The sequence below is a fragment of the Rhinolophus sinicus genome, linkage group LG01 (genome assembly GCF_036562045.2).
Source record: "Rhinolophus sinicus isolate RSC01 linkage group LG01, ASM3656204v1, whole genome shotgun sequence".
Classification (NCBI taxonomy): Eukaryota; Metazoa; Chordata; class Mammalia; order Chiroptera; family Rhinolophidae; genus Rhinolophus; species Rhinolophus sinicus.
In genome coordinates this window covers 155,255,064-155,268,947 of record NC_133751.1, presented here as the reverse complement: position 1 = coordinate 155,268,947, position 13,884 = coordinate 155,255,064, and the positions used below count along the sequence as shown (strand labels likewise).

The following is a 13,884-nucleotide window of genomic DNA, read 5'->3' as shown; positions in this document are numbered from 1 at the left end:
GTGGTTCTATACTTTTTCTGTGCGACTTATTTCGCTTAGCATGATAATCTCAAGATCCATCCATGTTGTTGCAAATGGCAGTGCTTCATCTTTTCTCATGGCTGAGTAATATTCCATTGTATATATGTACCGTATCTTCTTTATCCAATAATCTATCAAAGGATACTTCGATTGTTTGCATGTCATGGCCACTGTGAATAACGCTGCAGTGAACACAAAGGTACATATATTTTTATGGACAAATGTTTTCAGATTTTTTGGGTAGATACCCAGAAGAGGGATTGCTGGGTCATATGGTAATTCTATTCTCAATTTTTTGAGGAACCTCCATACTGTTTTCCATAGAGGCTGTACCAATTTACATTCCCACTAGCAGTGTATGAGGGTTCCTGTTTCTCCACAGTCTCTCCAACATTTGTTATTATTTGTCTTGATCATAGCCATTCTGGGAGGTGTAAGGTGGTATCTCACTATGGTTTTGATTTGCATTTCCCTAATAGCTAAAGAAGTTGAGCATCTTTTCATATATTTGTTGGCCGTTTGTATATCTTCTTGGGAGAGGTGTCTGTTCAGGTCCTCTGCCCATTTTTTAATTGGATTGTTTGTTTTTGTTGTTGAGTTATATGTGTTCTTTATATATTTTGGGTATTCGATCCTTATTGGAGATGTTGTTTGCAAATATCTTCTGATACTCATTTGGTTGCCACTTTGTTTTGCTGATGGTTTCTTTTACTGTGCAGAAGCTCTTTAGTGTGATATAGTCCCGTTCATTTATTTTACCTTTTACTTCCCTTGCCTTTAGAGTCAAATTCATACAATGTTCTTTGAACCCAAGGTCCATAAGTTTAGGACCTATGCTTTCTTTTATGCAATTTATTGTTTCAAATCTTATGTTTAAGTCTTTGATCCATTTTGAGTCAATTTTAGTATACGGTGACAGATAGCAGTCTAGTTTCATTCTTTTGCCTGTGGCTTTCCAATTCTCCCAGCACCGTTTATCGAAGAGGCTTCCTTTTCTATACTTATACTCTCTTATGAATAAAGAAACTGAAACTGGAAAGGGTAGAGTGTCTTGTTCAAGGTTGTATGATGTGTGGTAGAGCTAGTGTTCCACCCTTATGGTTCCAAGTCTGGTGATGATTCTTCATGAAGGACTTGATTTGCAGAAAGAGAAAGTCCTACCTTGTGCAAGTTTAAGAGGGAGCCAGAGGCATGTGCCACCAGCCAACCGCCTGTGTCTTTATCCCTTATTTACAAGTGGATAAGAATGAATGCCTTACTGTAAATGCAATGGGACTGAAGGAAATGCTACTTCAGGGAAAATAAAAGGCAGCCCAATCAGACTGTTTGGATTTATTGCATGTGAACACCCTGTAGCCAAGTCTAAAGTCAGTCCAACTGCCCGACGACTTTGCCAATGTACCTTCCCGAGAAAAGCTGGCAGGGTACGTGAATGCAAGCAACTGTTACAGAGACGAAGGAAGGAAAGGAAGTGAGCTTTACACAACATTTAGGCAGGAGTTTTTAATCAAGTTTTTGTGAGTTTTTTAAGTACAAGTAATTGGTGAAACAAGGATGTATTAAGGAAAGAACCAGATTTCTAGCTCATTGTTTCTGAATTATACAAGTTATGAACCCATAACTTGTTCATGGCCCTAAAATGAATCTCACACATGTAAGGGGGTTTTACAATGAGGTGCTCTTTCTTACTTCTCTCCACTTTGTTTATTTATTGCTATGTGCGATTTATGGAAGAGTTGAAAAAAAATCTATCAGAGGAAATTAAGAAAAGAATCTTTGTGCTTCCTTGTTGGTGCTTTGATCTCCTGGCCACTGCCAGATCCGTATAGGCAGGAAATGAATGGCCTGGATCAAAGTCTTTAGAGAGTGCCAGTATAGGGGGCAGGATTGGCCTCATTTTGTTTTCCCTCTTTGTTCGGAGCTCTTGTGGGAAGTGGGAGAAGGAAGTCCCATTCACCAAGCACCGGTCACACTATCTTACGCAGTTTTTACATTAGTCCCACAAGGTATGAGACGACCATCTCCACTTTACAGAGATTGTAAGGATTGTCAAGAAGCAAGGACGGAGGAGCCAGGCTTTTCAGTTAGGTCTAAACCCCATGTCTGTGCTCTCAGAATACTTTGCTTTAGTAAGAGAAGTTTACAGAGTATTTTTGCCTGAAGGTTACTTAGCTATTTTTTTATTTTGAAAAAATTATTGTTTAAAGCTTTTTATTATGGGAAGTTTTAAACATAATCAAAAACAGAGTGAACTGTATGATGAACCTCTTTGTACTCATCCTTATTATTTTAATTATCAACTCATAGTTAATTTTGTTTTACCTATATCTCTTTATTGTTCTCCCCATTATTTGAAGCAGTTTTCAGACATATAAATTCATCTGTAAGTATTTCAGTACTTATCGCTAAGATACAAGGACTAAAACATAACCACAATATCATGATCACATCTAAAGTAAACTATTCTTTAAAATAATCGGATGTCAATCAATTTTTTAAATTCCTCAATTGTCCTGTTATTATTTTTTGCAGTGTGATTATTTAAATCAAAATCCAAATTAAATCTCCATGTTAGACTTAGTTGCTATCTTTCAGTTTGTAGGCTTGCCTTCCATTTCTGTTTTTACTCCTTGCAATTTATTTATTGAAAAAACCCAAGTCAGTTATCCTGGAGTTTCCAGTCTCGGTTATGCTCATTGCATCCCCTGAGGTCCTTTAACATGTTCTTCTATCCGCTGTGTTTCCTGGAAATTGATAGCTAGATCTGGAGCAAGGGTTCTCAACTTTGCCACTAATGACATTTGGGGCCAGATCATTCTTTATTGTGTGAAGCCGTCTTGTGCATTGTAGATTGTCTAACAGTATCCTTGGCCTCTAGCTACTGGAAAAGCGAGCAGCACTTCCCAGTTGTAACAACCAAAAATGTGTCCAGACAATGTGAAATGTCACCCAGGAGCAAAATGTTCTCCCTTTCCTTGCTCCAGTTCAGGATAGCACTAGTATAGAGGCTTGAACAAATGATGCAAGGATTTTTTTTTCTTTGTGTGTGTTGGGGGGCAACATACATCGTATATAGGTATATATTTGTAGCAGGAGGCACATAATGTCTGTCTCTCTTTTTGTGATGTTAGCAGCCATTAATGATCTTTGTTGATCCATTTAGTCAAAGAAGTACTTAGCTGTTTTCAATGTCATTTTATATATATAGCGGCTGTTTATTAGTTGTTTTAAATTAGAATGTTCCCACATGATCAAGGATTAAGTGAGGCATAACATTTTATTCTATTCTGCAGTCATGATGCATAGTAATTGCTACTTGTGGACACACTTAGAATCAGCCTATGAATATGACTTTTATTTTTCTATTTCTCAGAAGTCACTTTTTCTATAGGAACCCGGTCTTAGTACATTAAGCACCTAGAAACCACTTCAATATAGTAATGGCCATTGGCAAAGCTCCAAAGAAGGACTAATTTCTTTCCCTAAATATTTGAAAAGATCAGGAAGCTTGCCTCTGCAGTTCAGTCTTGCCATCAGACCAGATCCCTAGGTCATAGTCCCACCCTTTCAAGCTTAGAAGATCAAGACCTAGAGTTCTCAGACAGAGCACCTTGTGTCCATTCCAGGCATTCCTTTTACAGAACAAAGAATGGTGTGTAAGAGTTCTTTCAGGGAGGCAGGGAGAGGGGAGGTAAGAGAATGGGTGAGATGGTGAGGAAGGCAAGGGCATTATACGCCCCATAAAAAGATTATCCTTGAAATAAATTTGGTGTAGTATGAAAGTTTCTGATTTTGTTTGGTCTTTTGTTTGCTGTATTTCTTTATGCATAAGGTATTTTTGGTTATTCTACTGTTTGAGAACTATTTCTGAACATATATGTTAAAAGCCATGAAACATTTTTCCTAAGTTATTTTACTCTTCAATCTGGCCATCTGTAAAATGGTACCTGCTATTAAACAAATTCTCAATTAATTTTTTTTTTTTAAAGGAACAGAGAGATTCAAAACTGCAGTCCATTTTCCTTCTAATGGGATTAGCCTCAAGGAAAACCACTCATGCAGTCTAAGATAAACATCAGAACAATGCAGCAATTATGGGTCATTCAATTAATATATTGAGGTGGCTTTCAGTTGCTCAAAAATAGTACCTTTTCCCCTCAGTTAAATAAACAGATTATTTTGTTTTTATCAAGTACCATATTAGAATGATTTTGGTGTGAGTAAAGCTATGGCTAATTATCATTGGTTTGCAGTACTTTTCTTTTGTTACTTAGGAATGCCAAAGAAAGGGTAAAATCCCTGTCACAATGAAGGCTTTCTTGCAAGTAATCAGCAGTGTTTGTTCTGCCTTGGACTGGGGCTGCTTTGTCGCTGAAGTTTTATTTCTATTGACTTTCTGTTCCTTAGAATTTAAACATTTTCTGTATCTAACTACTGAAGTCTACCCTGGGGAACAGTTGGAGGGGAGTAGAGAAAATGGTTAAAGTCACTCTGTGGAATGTGATGACTCATGAAAAATATGCTCCTCAAACTCAGTTCCATACGCAAGCTGCCCAATCAGTCTTGCCCTGACTCTCCGTTCTCAAGGTGAGAAAGCAGACGCAGAGAGACCGACCCCATCTTACATATAACATCACAGATGCATCTTTTTAGCATTCTTACATTTGAGATAAGATCCAGAGCCCTGAAACCTTGAAAAAAGAGAAAAATTTCTTATTTAGTCTCCATCATTCAAGCACATTATAAATATCTCCCACCTAAGATCCCTCTTAGCTGTTACCCAATTTCTCTGCTCCCTTTTACAAGTTACTTAAGAGTTGTCTTTAATCACTCTCTATTTCCTCTCCTCCTTTCCTTCTCGAACTTACTGAAAACAGTCCTTCATCTCCACCAGTCTTCTGAAAACATTCTTGTCAATGCCACCAATGACCTCCATTTTGCTAAACTTAATGGTTCTTTTTCAAATATCACCTTATCAGAGAGCTACTCCTCCGTGTTGCTCTTTACTAGTCTACCCTGCTATATTTCCGTACTATTTTTTTCTACGTGATATTTATTTTAATGTTTGTCCTTTCACTCTCCCAAATAAAAATGTAAGTTCCACGAGAGTAGGGAGGAACCTTACGAAGTTCATCACTTTATCTCCAGTGCCTAGCACTCCTATAGTGTGCAATAATTATTCGTTTAATGAAATATTAAAAAAAAATTCTGTGGGGGTTCCGACTTCACTTGTAATTTTGTTTATTTCTTTATTCAATTCTTAGCACAGTATCTAGGGAGGTGGTTTCAATACATGTATATTGGACAGGATAAAATTTTAACTAAGGCAGGTAGCCGTCTGTAGGGTAATTGGCTTCTAGCATACGGATATTCAGTCAGTAATGATTTGCTAACAAGTACTCAGTTATCTGGGGCCAGATTCCCAGCAGGCAGACTGAGCCACCCCATTTTCATTTGTGATTTGAAAGTGGCCACTCTCATAATTCTGGGGTACAGCTAGTCTTCCAGTCTCTTTGGTTATAGACTTTGCCTGTTTGTTCTACCCAGATGAGTCACTGAGGTTAATCGTAAGGAAGAGATAGGAATGGGACCAAGGTGCTGTGAGGCCCTGAACGAGAACATATAGCCCTATAACTCCTTCTATATAGAGCCAGTACCACTAAATCTGGTGCACATCACAAGTATTTGATCACTCATGAGAAGCCATTTTACTTCACGCTATTTCTTGGAGCATGTGATACACAATTTTCTATCTTGTTTCTCAGTTACTCCTATACTAAGGCTCATGTGAGATGTGCGATTTTTATTATTTTTTAAGAATGTAGAATTATGTGAGTCTTTACTTTCTATGCAGATTTTGGTGATAGTTCTGTGCATGGGAAGAAAGAGGTACTGTATATCCAAAATCTTTGCAGTAGGCCTCTCAGGCACATTTCTAATTTAGGTCTATGATCAGGTCAGCATGGATAGAGACCAGATAGGGATTTGGGACTTAAGGTCCAGTAGTTCAAAGAGAGCAGGGTAAGGAAAACTAGATAACTGAAAGTGTTTCCCTTTTTGGCTTCAGTTTCCTGAAAGCTGCTCAGATTAAACTTGACATCGGTCCAATTCTGCCAGCCCTTGAGATGACTATATTTGCTTTCCCTTTCCAAGGTGCTGAATTGCTGTTTCTGTTTTATAAATCGTATTAGTATATGCTTTTTAATGAGAGCAGCTTCAACTTATTTTTGGAAAGATGCAGGAAATACCCTTCTGTTCTCTTGTTATTACTGTACTCCCCAGGTGCTAGTCTGTGATGGCAGTCACTTTAGGGACATGAATTTGACTGAGGCAGAGGTGAGGGGTGGGGAGCGAGGGTAAAGGGGGTCTCCTGCTACTTTGTGGTCTGCTTTTTTTTTGGGTGGGGGGAGTTATTGACTTTTTTTTTGGTCCTGGTACTCCAGGAAAACTGTTTCCTAGTGTAGGATTTCCTGGAATTCCTAGATTACACCAGACTGAAGTGTTTAGTAGAATATGCCATAAATTGCCAAAATCTAGAGTTGGCCTCATTTCTCCAGATTTCCCACAGTGGAACGGGAAACAGAATGGAAGAAAGAAAACCTTTTTTCCCCTTGGTTACTTCTTCTCTTTCTTTTCATACTACCTTTTTAAAGATTTTCTATTTCGTTTCATTCATTTTCATTCTTCTGTAATTTTTTTGCTTCTTCCTGAAGCTTTTGAGCAGTAGCTATACCTATTGTAGTGGTTAGGAACATGCACTGTGGAGCCTGATTGCCTGAACTGAGTTCTGGCTCTCCAATTTACCACTTGTATGACTCTTTTCAAATTGCTTAATGTCTCTGTGTCTCAGAGAGGCACATATTGATAAAATATAAATCTATAAAATGGGAGTAATAGTATAATAGTATCTACCTCGTAGGGTTGTTATAAGGATGAATGGATTCATACGTGTTGAGTACTTAGACAAGTGTCTGACACATAGTTTTCCGTATATGTTATTGATGATTATTATTGTTACTGCTTATTTAACTTTGTACAGTGCTTGCAACTAGGTGCTGGTGGCCAAACAAGTAAGCTTTTTCAGGCAAATCATTACTTTAACTGGATTGGCCTCTTTGAACCAGAGTAATACAGCGTTATTTACAAAGGATGACTCTAGGAACTTGAAAAGTTCCAGGTGTCTGGGCAGGACTTGTAACAGTAACTTCTTGTTTTCCTTTAAATCTTGGCTTATGATACCTTCTCTTTCTTTATAACCAATTTATCATTTTTTGGGGCCATTAAAAAAATTCTGAGAGTGGAGTGTATTTACAGCTTTCCTGTTCAGATAATAAAGTGTCTAATATTTGTATCTTACTGTGCTGTGAATGATTTCTATTCTTGGAGGTCTGTGAGGTCCTCACCACATTTGCCTCCTTGATAACGTAAATAGAATTGTAACATGGAACTCTCTTGCTCCAAACCAAATCATTCACAAAGGAAAAAAAGTTTCAATCTTCAAGTACTAATCTTTTATGTATATTTAGGGGTAGCTCCCAGATCTGGGGGGACAAATCTGAACATGTATCATTTGGAATTTGGAGAAAGGAAGGAAGGGAGCGGGAAGACGTGGAGTGAGCAAGGGTGATCTTGCATTTTTGTGTCAGGTAAACTTTAGAGGTCTAAGGCTTAATGAGTAGTTGTCAATCTTTCCGTTGAGACAGAACTTAGGATGAGTTTCTCTGTTTTTGTATATTACCTCCTATCTTATTATACTTTCCCTTAAAATCCTGCAAGTAACATGATGTCTTTGCTCCATGGAAAAATGTTTACAGGGCTAGACTCAGATGTGCCAAGCAAATAAACCCCAAAATAAGATTTTAGATATCTCCCAATCCCAAAGTGTTGTGACTTCTTATTTCCACGGGTAGATTGAAACTCATTCGTTAACATCTTTAGCAATAGAAGTCATTAAGGGAAGTAGAATATGTTCATTTGTTACTTTGCCCAGTGTGAACAACTTGGGCATGTTCCTTCTGTGTGTGTCTCCAAAGGGGGAAAATCTTCTGCAAGTGTTTTCCAAATATCTTCAGTATTTAATGGAATCAGGTAGCTCTGTGCCGTCTTTTCTTTGGGTGTGCACCTATGGTTAACTACTCACCGAAGTGACCAGAAAGTGTGCAGGGCTTGAGACAGGTCCTCTGCTGCCTGAGATTCATTATCAGCATCGATGGAGACAAGAAAGCTGTTCGTTCCTCATTCCGAGTGTCAAGCTGTTGACCTCTGACTATTCCCATACGCTCCCTGATGACATCAAGCTGGCCTTGTTGTTTGTAGGGGGAGATGAGCCATGTCAATAAACTTTTTATCATGTCAGTGGGTACTGGTTTAGTTCTTCCCTTTCCAGTTTTATGGCACTGGCTCCCAAAGAGCAGGACAGGGAGAACAAGACATCCATCTAGCATATTTGTCCCAGATCCTTCATATCTACAATAATCACCTTAAATGAGGTAGTCACAGCCCAAGCCCAAATAAATTTTCCTCCTGACAGATATCTTATCTACTGCGAAGAGCTGGGTTTTCTAAGATTGCTCTCCTGCTTGCTCCTGCTCTTAAAAGGTTAGATAACATACTTACTCTAGGAGTTAGCCAGGACACAAGAGGAAAGGAATTGCTTGCCTGACTCAGCTGGCCTCTTGCATCTCTTGAAGGGAGAATTAGTAAACAGAGTTGTGTGACTCTTTGAAGGCACACTAGCGACGAATACCATCTCAGTGATGAAAAGACAGCAGTAACACTGATCACTGGCTGATTCTTGGACAAGTGAGAAATTAAACAAAATTCAGAAAAAATTTAAAATTTTAATCAGCTATTTTAAAATGCCTTCCATTTTAATATATGATTGACTACATGTAACTTTAGCAATTTAGATATTTAAAGACACTTAGTAGACTAGTTTTGGACTTCCAGAGATGAGAATATTTGGGTTTATTCTTTCACTATACAAAAAAAGGTCACTTGCGAGTTCATCGTTTTTAAAAGTGCGAGTTGTTAATGTGGGACAAGTTTAATATAGTTTCAGCACAGAATTTTGTACATTGCTTCTGCTTGAAGGATACCTTGGGACTATCCAAGGAATTACCTGAAGTATCTGTCCATGTTTACGAAACCTCAGGTTGGGTTCTTAACTGCAAAATTGAGCCTCAAAGTGGAACTGCACTGTCTGGTATTTGAGATCCGAAGTAAGACATACTTTTAACTTAGTTAAGAAGAAATTTGAAGACAATCAGAATCATTAAAACAATTTTTAATGTAAAAAAGTAGTCAAACCAAGATATCATACTTTTGAGGAGTATATTAAAAGACCATAAATGGTAGAAGTTCAAAATAGTTTTCAAAGCTTTTTAACTAAAACGTTTACCTGCGATGACTCAATAGCAATAGCAAGCATTTCTTGAGCACATTCAGTAATGACCAGTCCCTGTGTTAAGTGCTGGGGAATCTAAAGTGAGTGAGATAGAACCCTTCCTTGATCTCAGAGGGTTTCCTTATGTCCTTGGGGGAAACAGACAAACAACCAACAGAATGAAGCCTACAGTTAGGGATCATGAGAAATATGTATTTCAAGTCTGGGGAAGTACATGGAAGGACTGATAGCGTGTTATTCCTGCAAGGGACATCCTGATTTTTCCACTGAGACCCAGAAAACCAGGGGTAAGCCTCTGGTTAATGGCAGTGAGGTGACCATGTGTGCATAATGTGATAATAGTTATTTGTGCTTGTAGAGCACATTACCCTTTTCAAAGTGCTTTACTACACATTGTTTTTTGAGGTCCCTCTACCCTGTGAAGTAAATTATCCAAATGTGTGGATAAGGAAGTGGTGACATAGAGAGGATCAGCAGCTTTGAGTAAGAGTAAATAGCTACTGAGCGGCAGTCCATGTTCCAGCTCTCCTGATTTCTAGGCCTGGACCCTCCAGCGAAAGAAATGGCCTTTCATTTCCCAAGCCATGTGTGGTGGTACATTAGTTTCCTGGGATGTTATTTGGATTATGTAAAAGAAAGTTCCATTTTGAAATGTTAGATTGGTTCTCATTCTTTAGCTCTGAGCTGACAAGTCTCTTCTTCAGGGGAGACTTCCTTGGGCTCCCAGACCCCCCTACGATGCACTCTCACAGCTTTCTGTACTTCCCATGTTAGCATATAATCCAGTTTATAGTTTGTTACCTGTGTCATTATTCAATTAATATCTTTTTCCCCTATCCAGCTATACTCTCCATGTCTCTTGTTTACCAGTAGATGCTCAGCATTTAATGTCTAGCAGGTAGTAGTCACTCAAGAAGTGTTTGCTATAGGAATGTCTTAATTTAAGGTTTGTGTGCTGTTTCCATTCCTTTAGGCTACCCAGTATGTGCGCAGCTTACTTGTGCCAATGGAGCCTGCTATAACACCAGTCAAAGGTGTGATCAGAAAGCCGACTGCAGAGACCACTCTGATGAAGTCAACTGCAGTAAGTAACCTGCGTGAGATGTGCGGTGGTGTGCTGACGCTCGTTTCTACCGGCCAGTTATTCACATCTCTTCTCAAGTCAGCCACGATGGGCGCATTTAACCATGGGAACTGGCAAACACTACAAGTCAGCGCCTTTCTGTTCCTGAAGAACTGGTTGTTAAACATTCACCAGCATACCACTGCATAATAAGAATCCCATTTTACACTTGAGACAGAATCTTCCTGTGACATCAAGTGACTACAGTGGAATTGAAATTCTCTCTTTTCTTTCCCTTCGTAACCTTGTGTTCCAGCTGAGCTATGCTCCCACAACCAGTTTCAGTGTGACAGTGGGGAGTGCCTCCCTCACGACTATGTCTGTGACCGTATCCCTGACTGTGAAGACGGCAGTGATGAACACTCTTGCAGTACGGTGATTTCCTTAGGCTGGGTCGCGTTGTTAGGAGTGTGTGTGTGGGGGTTTTTTCCCTACCATTGTATCACTCTTTGCAAACAAAAGGGTCACTATGTCTGATGGCAGATAGGGCCAGAAGATTATTTAAGACCCATGGCATGAGCCTCAGCAGTGTTACTGGACCTGGGCTCCTTATCTTCCAAGGATCTGCATAGAGTTGAAGGGTTGCTGATGGACAGTTTGCATTCTTCCCTTAGGCTACAAGGGTGCAGGGTGTATTGTATCACTGGACTCTCAAATTACCCATACCTCAGGAATGGGTCTGATAACCTTGATAGTAGAGTGAGAGAAGGGCTTGAAAGGGAGAGGAAGGTCCCTGATAGCAGTGCTCCTAACTTTCCTCTTTACTGTGAAATTCTTACCACCTAAAAGTTGGAGGGTCGGGAAAGTTTCAGTATGGTGCAGGTGGCTTTCCTTGCTTCCTACTTTTCCTTTCATGCTGTTGCCTGCAGTGCAAACCATCTCTCTCTCATTGTTGCCACCTCTGGACTCATTTTATTATATATGAAATCTCCGTGGGAGTGTTTTACTAATTCTAATAAGTTGGCAGCTTTTTGTGGTCAGTTATTTACTAGAATGTATGATTTTTCCATACAGTTTTGATGGGTTGGTGCCCATGCCTTAGGGGTGGTTCAATATTTTCAATATCACTCACATTTTCTATGAGTGATGACCGATTTTTTTGGCATCTGGGCTTATTTCAGCAACTACATTTAAAAGAATGTGACATTATGAAATGGGTGACTCAGAATCATTCAGTCTTAAATAGCAATTACAGTGCTTGTGGTAAAGGAGGAGAATGTTGGACATTGGCTTATCTGTAGCATCTTTACCAGTCTGTGTTCTCTGTTCTGTGTCAATCTGTATAGCTTGCTGTCTTATTTTTGATCTTGAGAAACAGACTGGGTACTGAGTTCATTTCCTGGACCCAAAGCTGCGATCTTCTCCTCTTTCTTCTCCTCTTCTTCTTTCTTCTTCCTTCTCTTCCTCCTTTTTTCACTTTTGTCAAGATACTTAGAGGACTAAATAGAGAAATTTCAGTTTCTAGGAGCTCAGTGTAAGCAGTGAGGGGAGCTTTGAGGTGAAACATTTTGAGTTTTTCCAAGTGATTTGTGTCTTGGGAGTGCAGCTGTTGCTTTTTTTGCAGACTATGGGACCTGCAAAGGCAATCAGTTCACTTGCCCCAATGGCCACTGCATTAATCAGAACTGGGTTTGTGATGGAGACGATGACTGCACAGATAATGGTGACGAAGATGGATGTGGTAAGGAGGGGAGAGATGCTGACTGAAAAGCATTGTCTTAAAGTGTCTTTCAGAACTTGTGTTTCCTACTTTCCTTGTGAGACATTATCTGTGTGACAACCAAGTTGCAGGATTGTCCGAGTTTGAAGGGACTTAGTGGATGGGGAAGAAGGTGACTCTGCTAGCTTTTCCTAAAAACAACCAGAAGCAAATATAGCATAAATTATAATTCTCTCCCTCCTGTTATGAAGGCACCAGAGATAGGGCAGTCTCTCCCTCTTCTATAGCACATTCTGTTACCCTTTAAACCTGCTTTTTAAAAACTAGACATATGCATAGAAAAGAAGTAGGATGGGGAAGGTGGGAAAATAGGATAAAATATGATTTGTCTTAGACCTTCTAACCTTTAAAAATGACTTTTAACCTCAGGGAAAGTTCAGTTCAGTTTTGCTTTGTTTTCAAATTCTGGTTTCCAAATAATGAGTAACTTCCAGTGGTGGGAGAGAAGCCACAGAGGTAACTGAAGAGATGGAGCTAGGGATTGGTATTTGCAGGAGGGGCTGCTCTCCAGGGAAACATGTAAAGATTCTATGGGATGGAAATTGCCAATACTATTTGCCCTCTTCATTCTGCAGTGCCTCCAACAGTTCAGAAGTGACTAACACCCACATCTTAGAACAAGTTACCTGTACTGTTCCAGCCCCCAATACAGAGGGTGCCAAAAAATGTATACATGTTTTCAGAAAGGAAAAACTATTAAAATTGTAATACTCAATATATACCGATAACAAAAGATGAATACAAGTCACATTTGATTTCCGGAATTACAAAAGGTGCTCAGTGTGGTTACCATCAGCGTAGTTTTAAAACAGTTTTTTCCGTTCTTACAATGTGTATACATTTTTTTTGGCACCCTTGTATAGTAAGAGCGATGCTTGATTTGGGAACAGCCACTGGTCTTATATTTCGGTGTTCCAAGAAGTAATCTTCCTACATTTGGGTTATAGTTTTTCTTTCACTGTTGACATTTCACTAAAGAAACAAAGCAAATGAAACAACTGAAAAAGACAAAAACAAAAACAAAATGAAAAGTCAGGAACCCTGGTGTTACCTTGATAGCCTTAGTTCTATAATTCGTGATGTAAATAACTGATCTTCTTCTAGGGGTTATTTAATTTGTTGATAATTCAGGCCCATATCTGCATCTTACTTTTATAACCTGGCTGGGGGCTGCCTCCTCTAGAAAGAGTGGAACTTCAATAATTCCATTTTGTCACTCGTTTGAATCTCAATAAAAGTCTACTGGTAGAGTTAGAAACTACGGGTTTATTATAAAACATTCGTAGACTTCTCTAGTCTTCCTGATCTGTATGCTTTCTTAACCGTGGATTAAAAAGAGCTGGCTCCACTTATCATGTGACCTGTAAATTTCTTTTTTCTTCTCCACAGAAAGCAGTCCTCATCATTTTCATAAATGTTACCCAGGTGAATGGGCCTGTCCAGAGTCTGGGAAATGCATTCCAATTTCAAAAGTTTGTGATGGAGTCTTAGATTGTCCATCAGGAAAAGATGAAGCCAATGACACTGTACGTCGACATTGTGGTGAGTATGGAAATTTATCTGGGTGGCTTTCATTCAGAGAAAGATGTTTCTGTTTTTCTATAACACATCCCC

The 13,884-nt window shown here is 39.1% G+C and overlaps 1 protein-coding gene across 1 annotated transcript in view; it reads left to right on the top strand.

Moving 5' to 3' along the window:
- LRP2 (LDL receptor related protein 2) overlaps positions 1 to 13,884 on the top strand; it is a 196,547-nt gene that overhangs the window by 46,737 nt on the left and 135,926 nt on the right. Inside the window, exons 5-8 of the mRNA XM_019727374.2 lie at positions 10,401 to 10,511; positions 10,807 to 10,920; positions 12,115 to 12,231; positions 13,660 to 13,812. Of these exons, the coding sequence (XP_019582933.2) occupies positions 10,401 to 10,511; positions 10,807 to 10,920; positions 12,115 to 12,231; positions 13,660 to 13,812 (495 nt within the window). The remainder of the gene's footprint in view (positions 1 to 10,400; positions 10,512 to 10,806; positions 10,921 to 12,114; positions 12,232 to 13,659; positions 13,813 to 13,884) is intronic.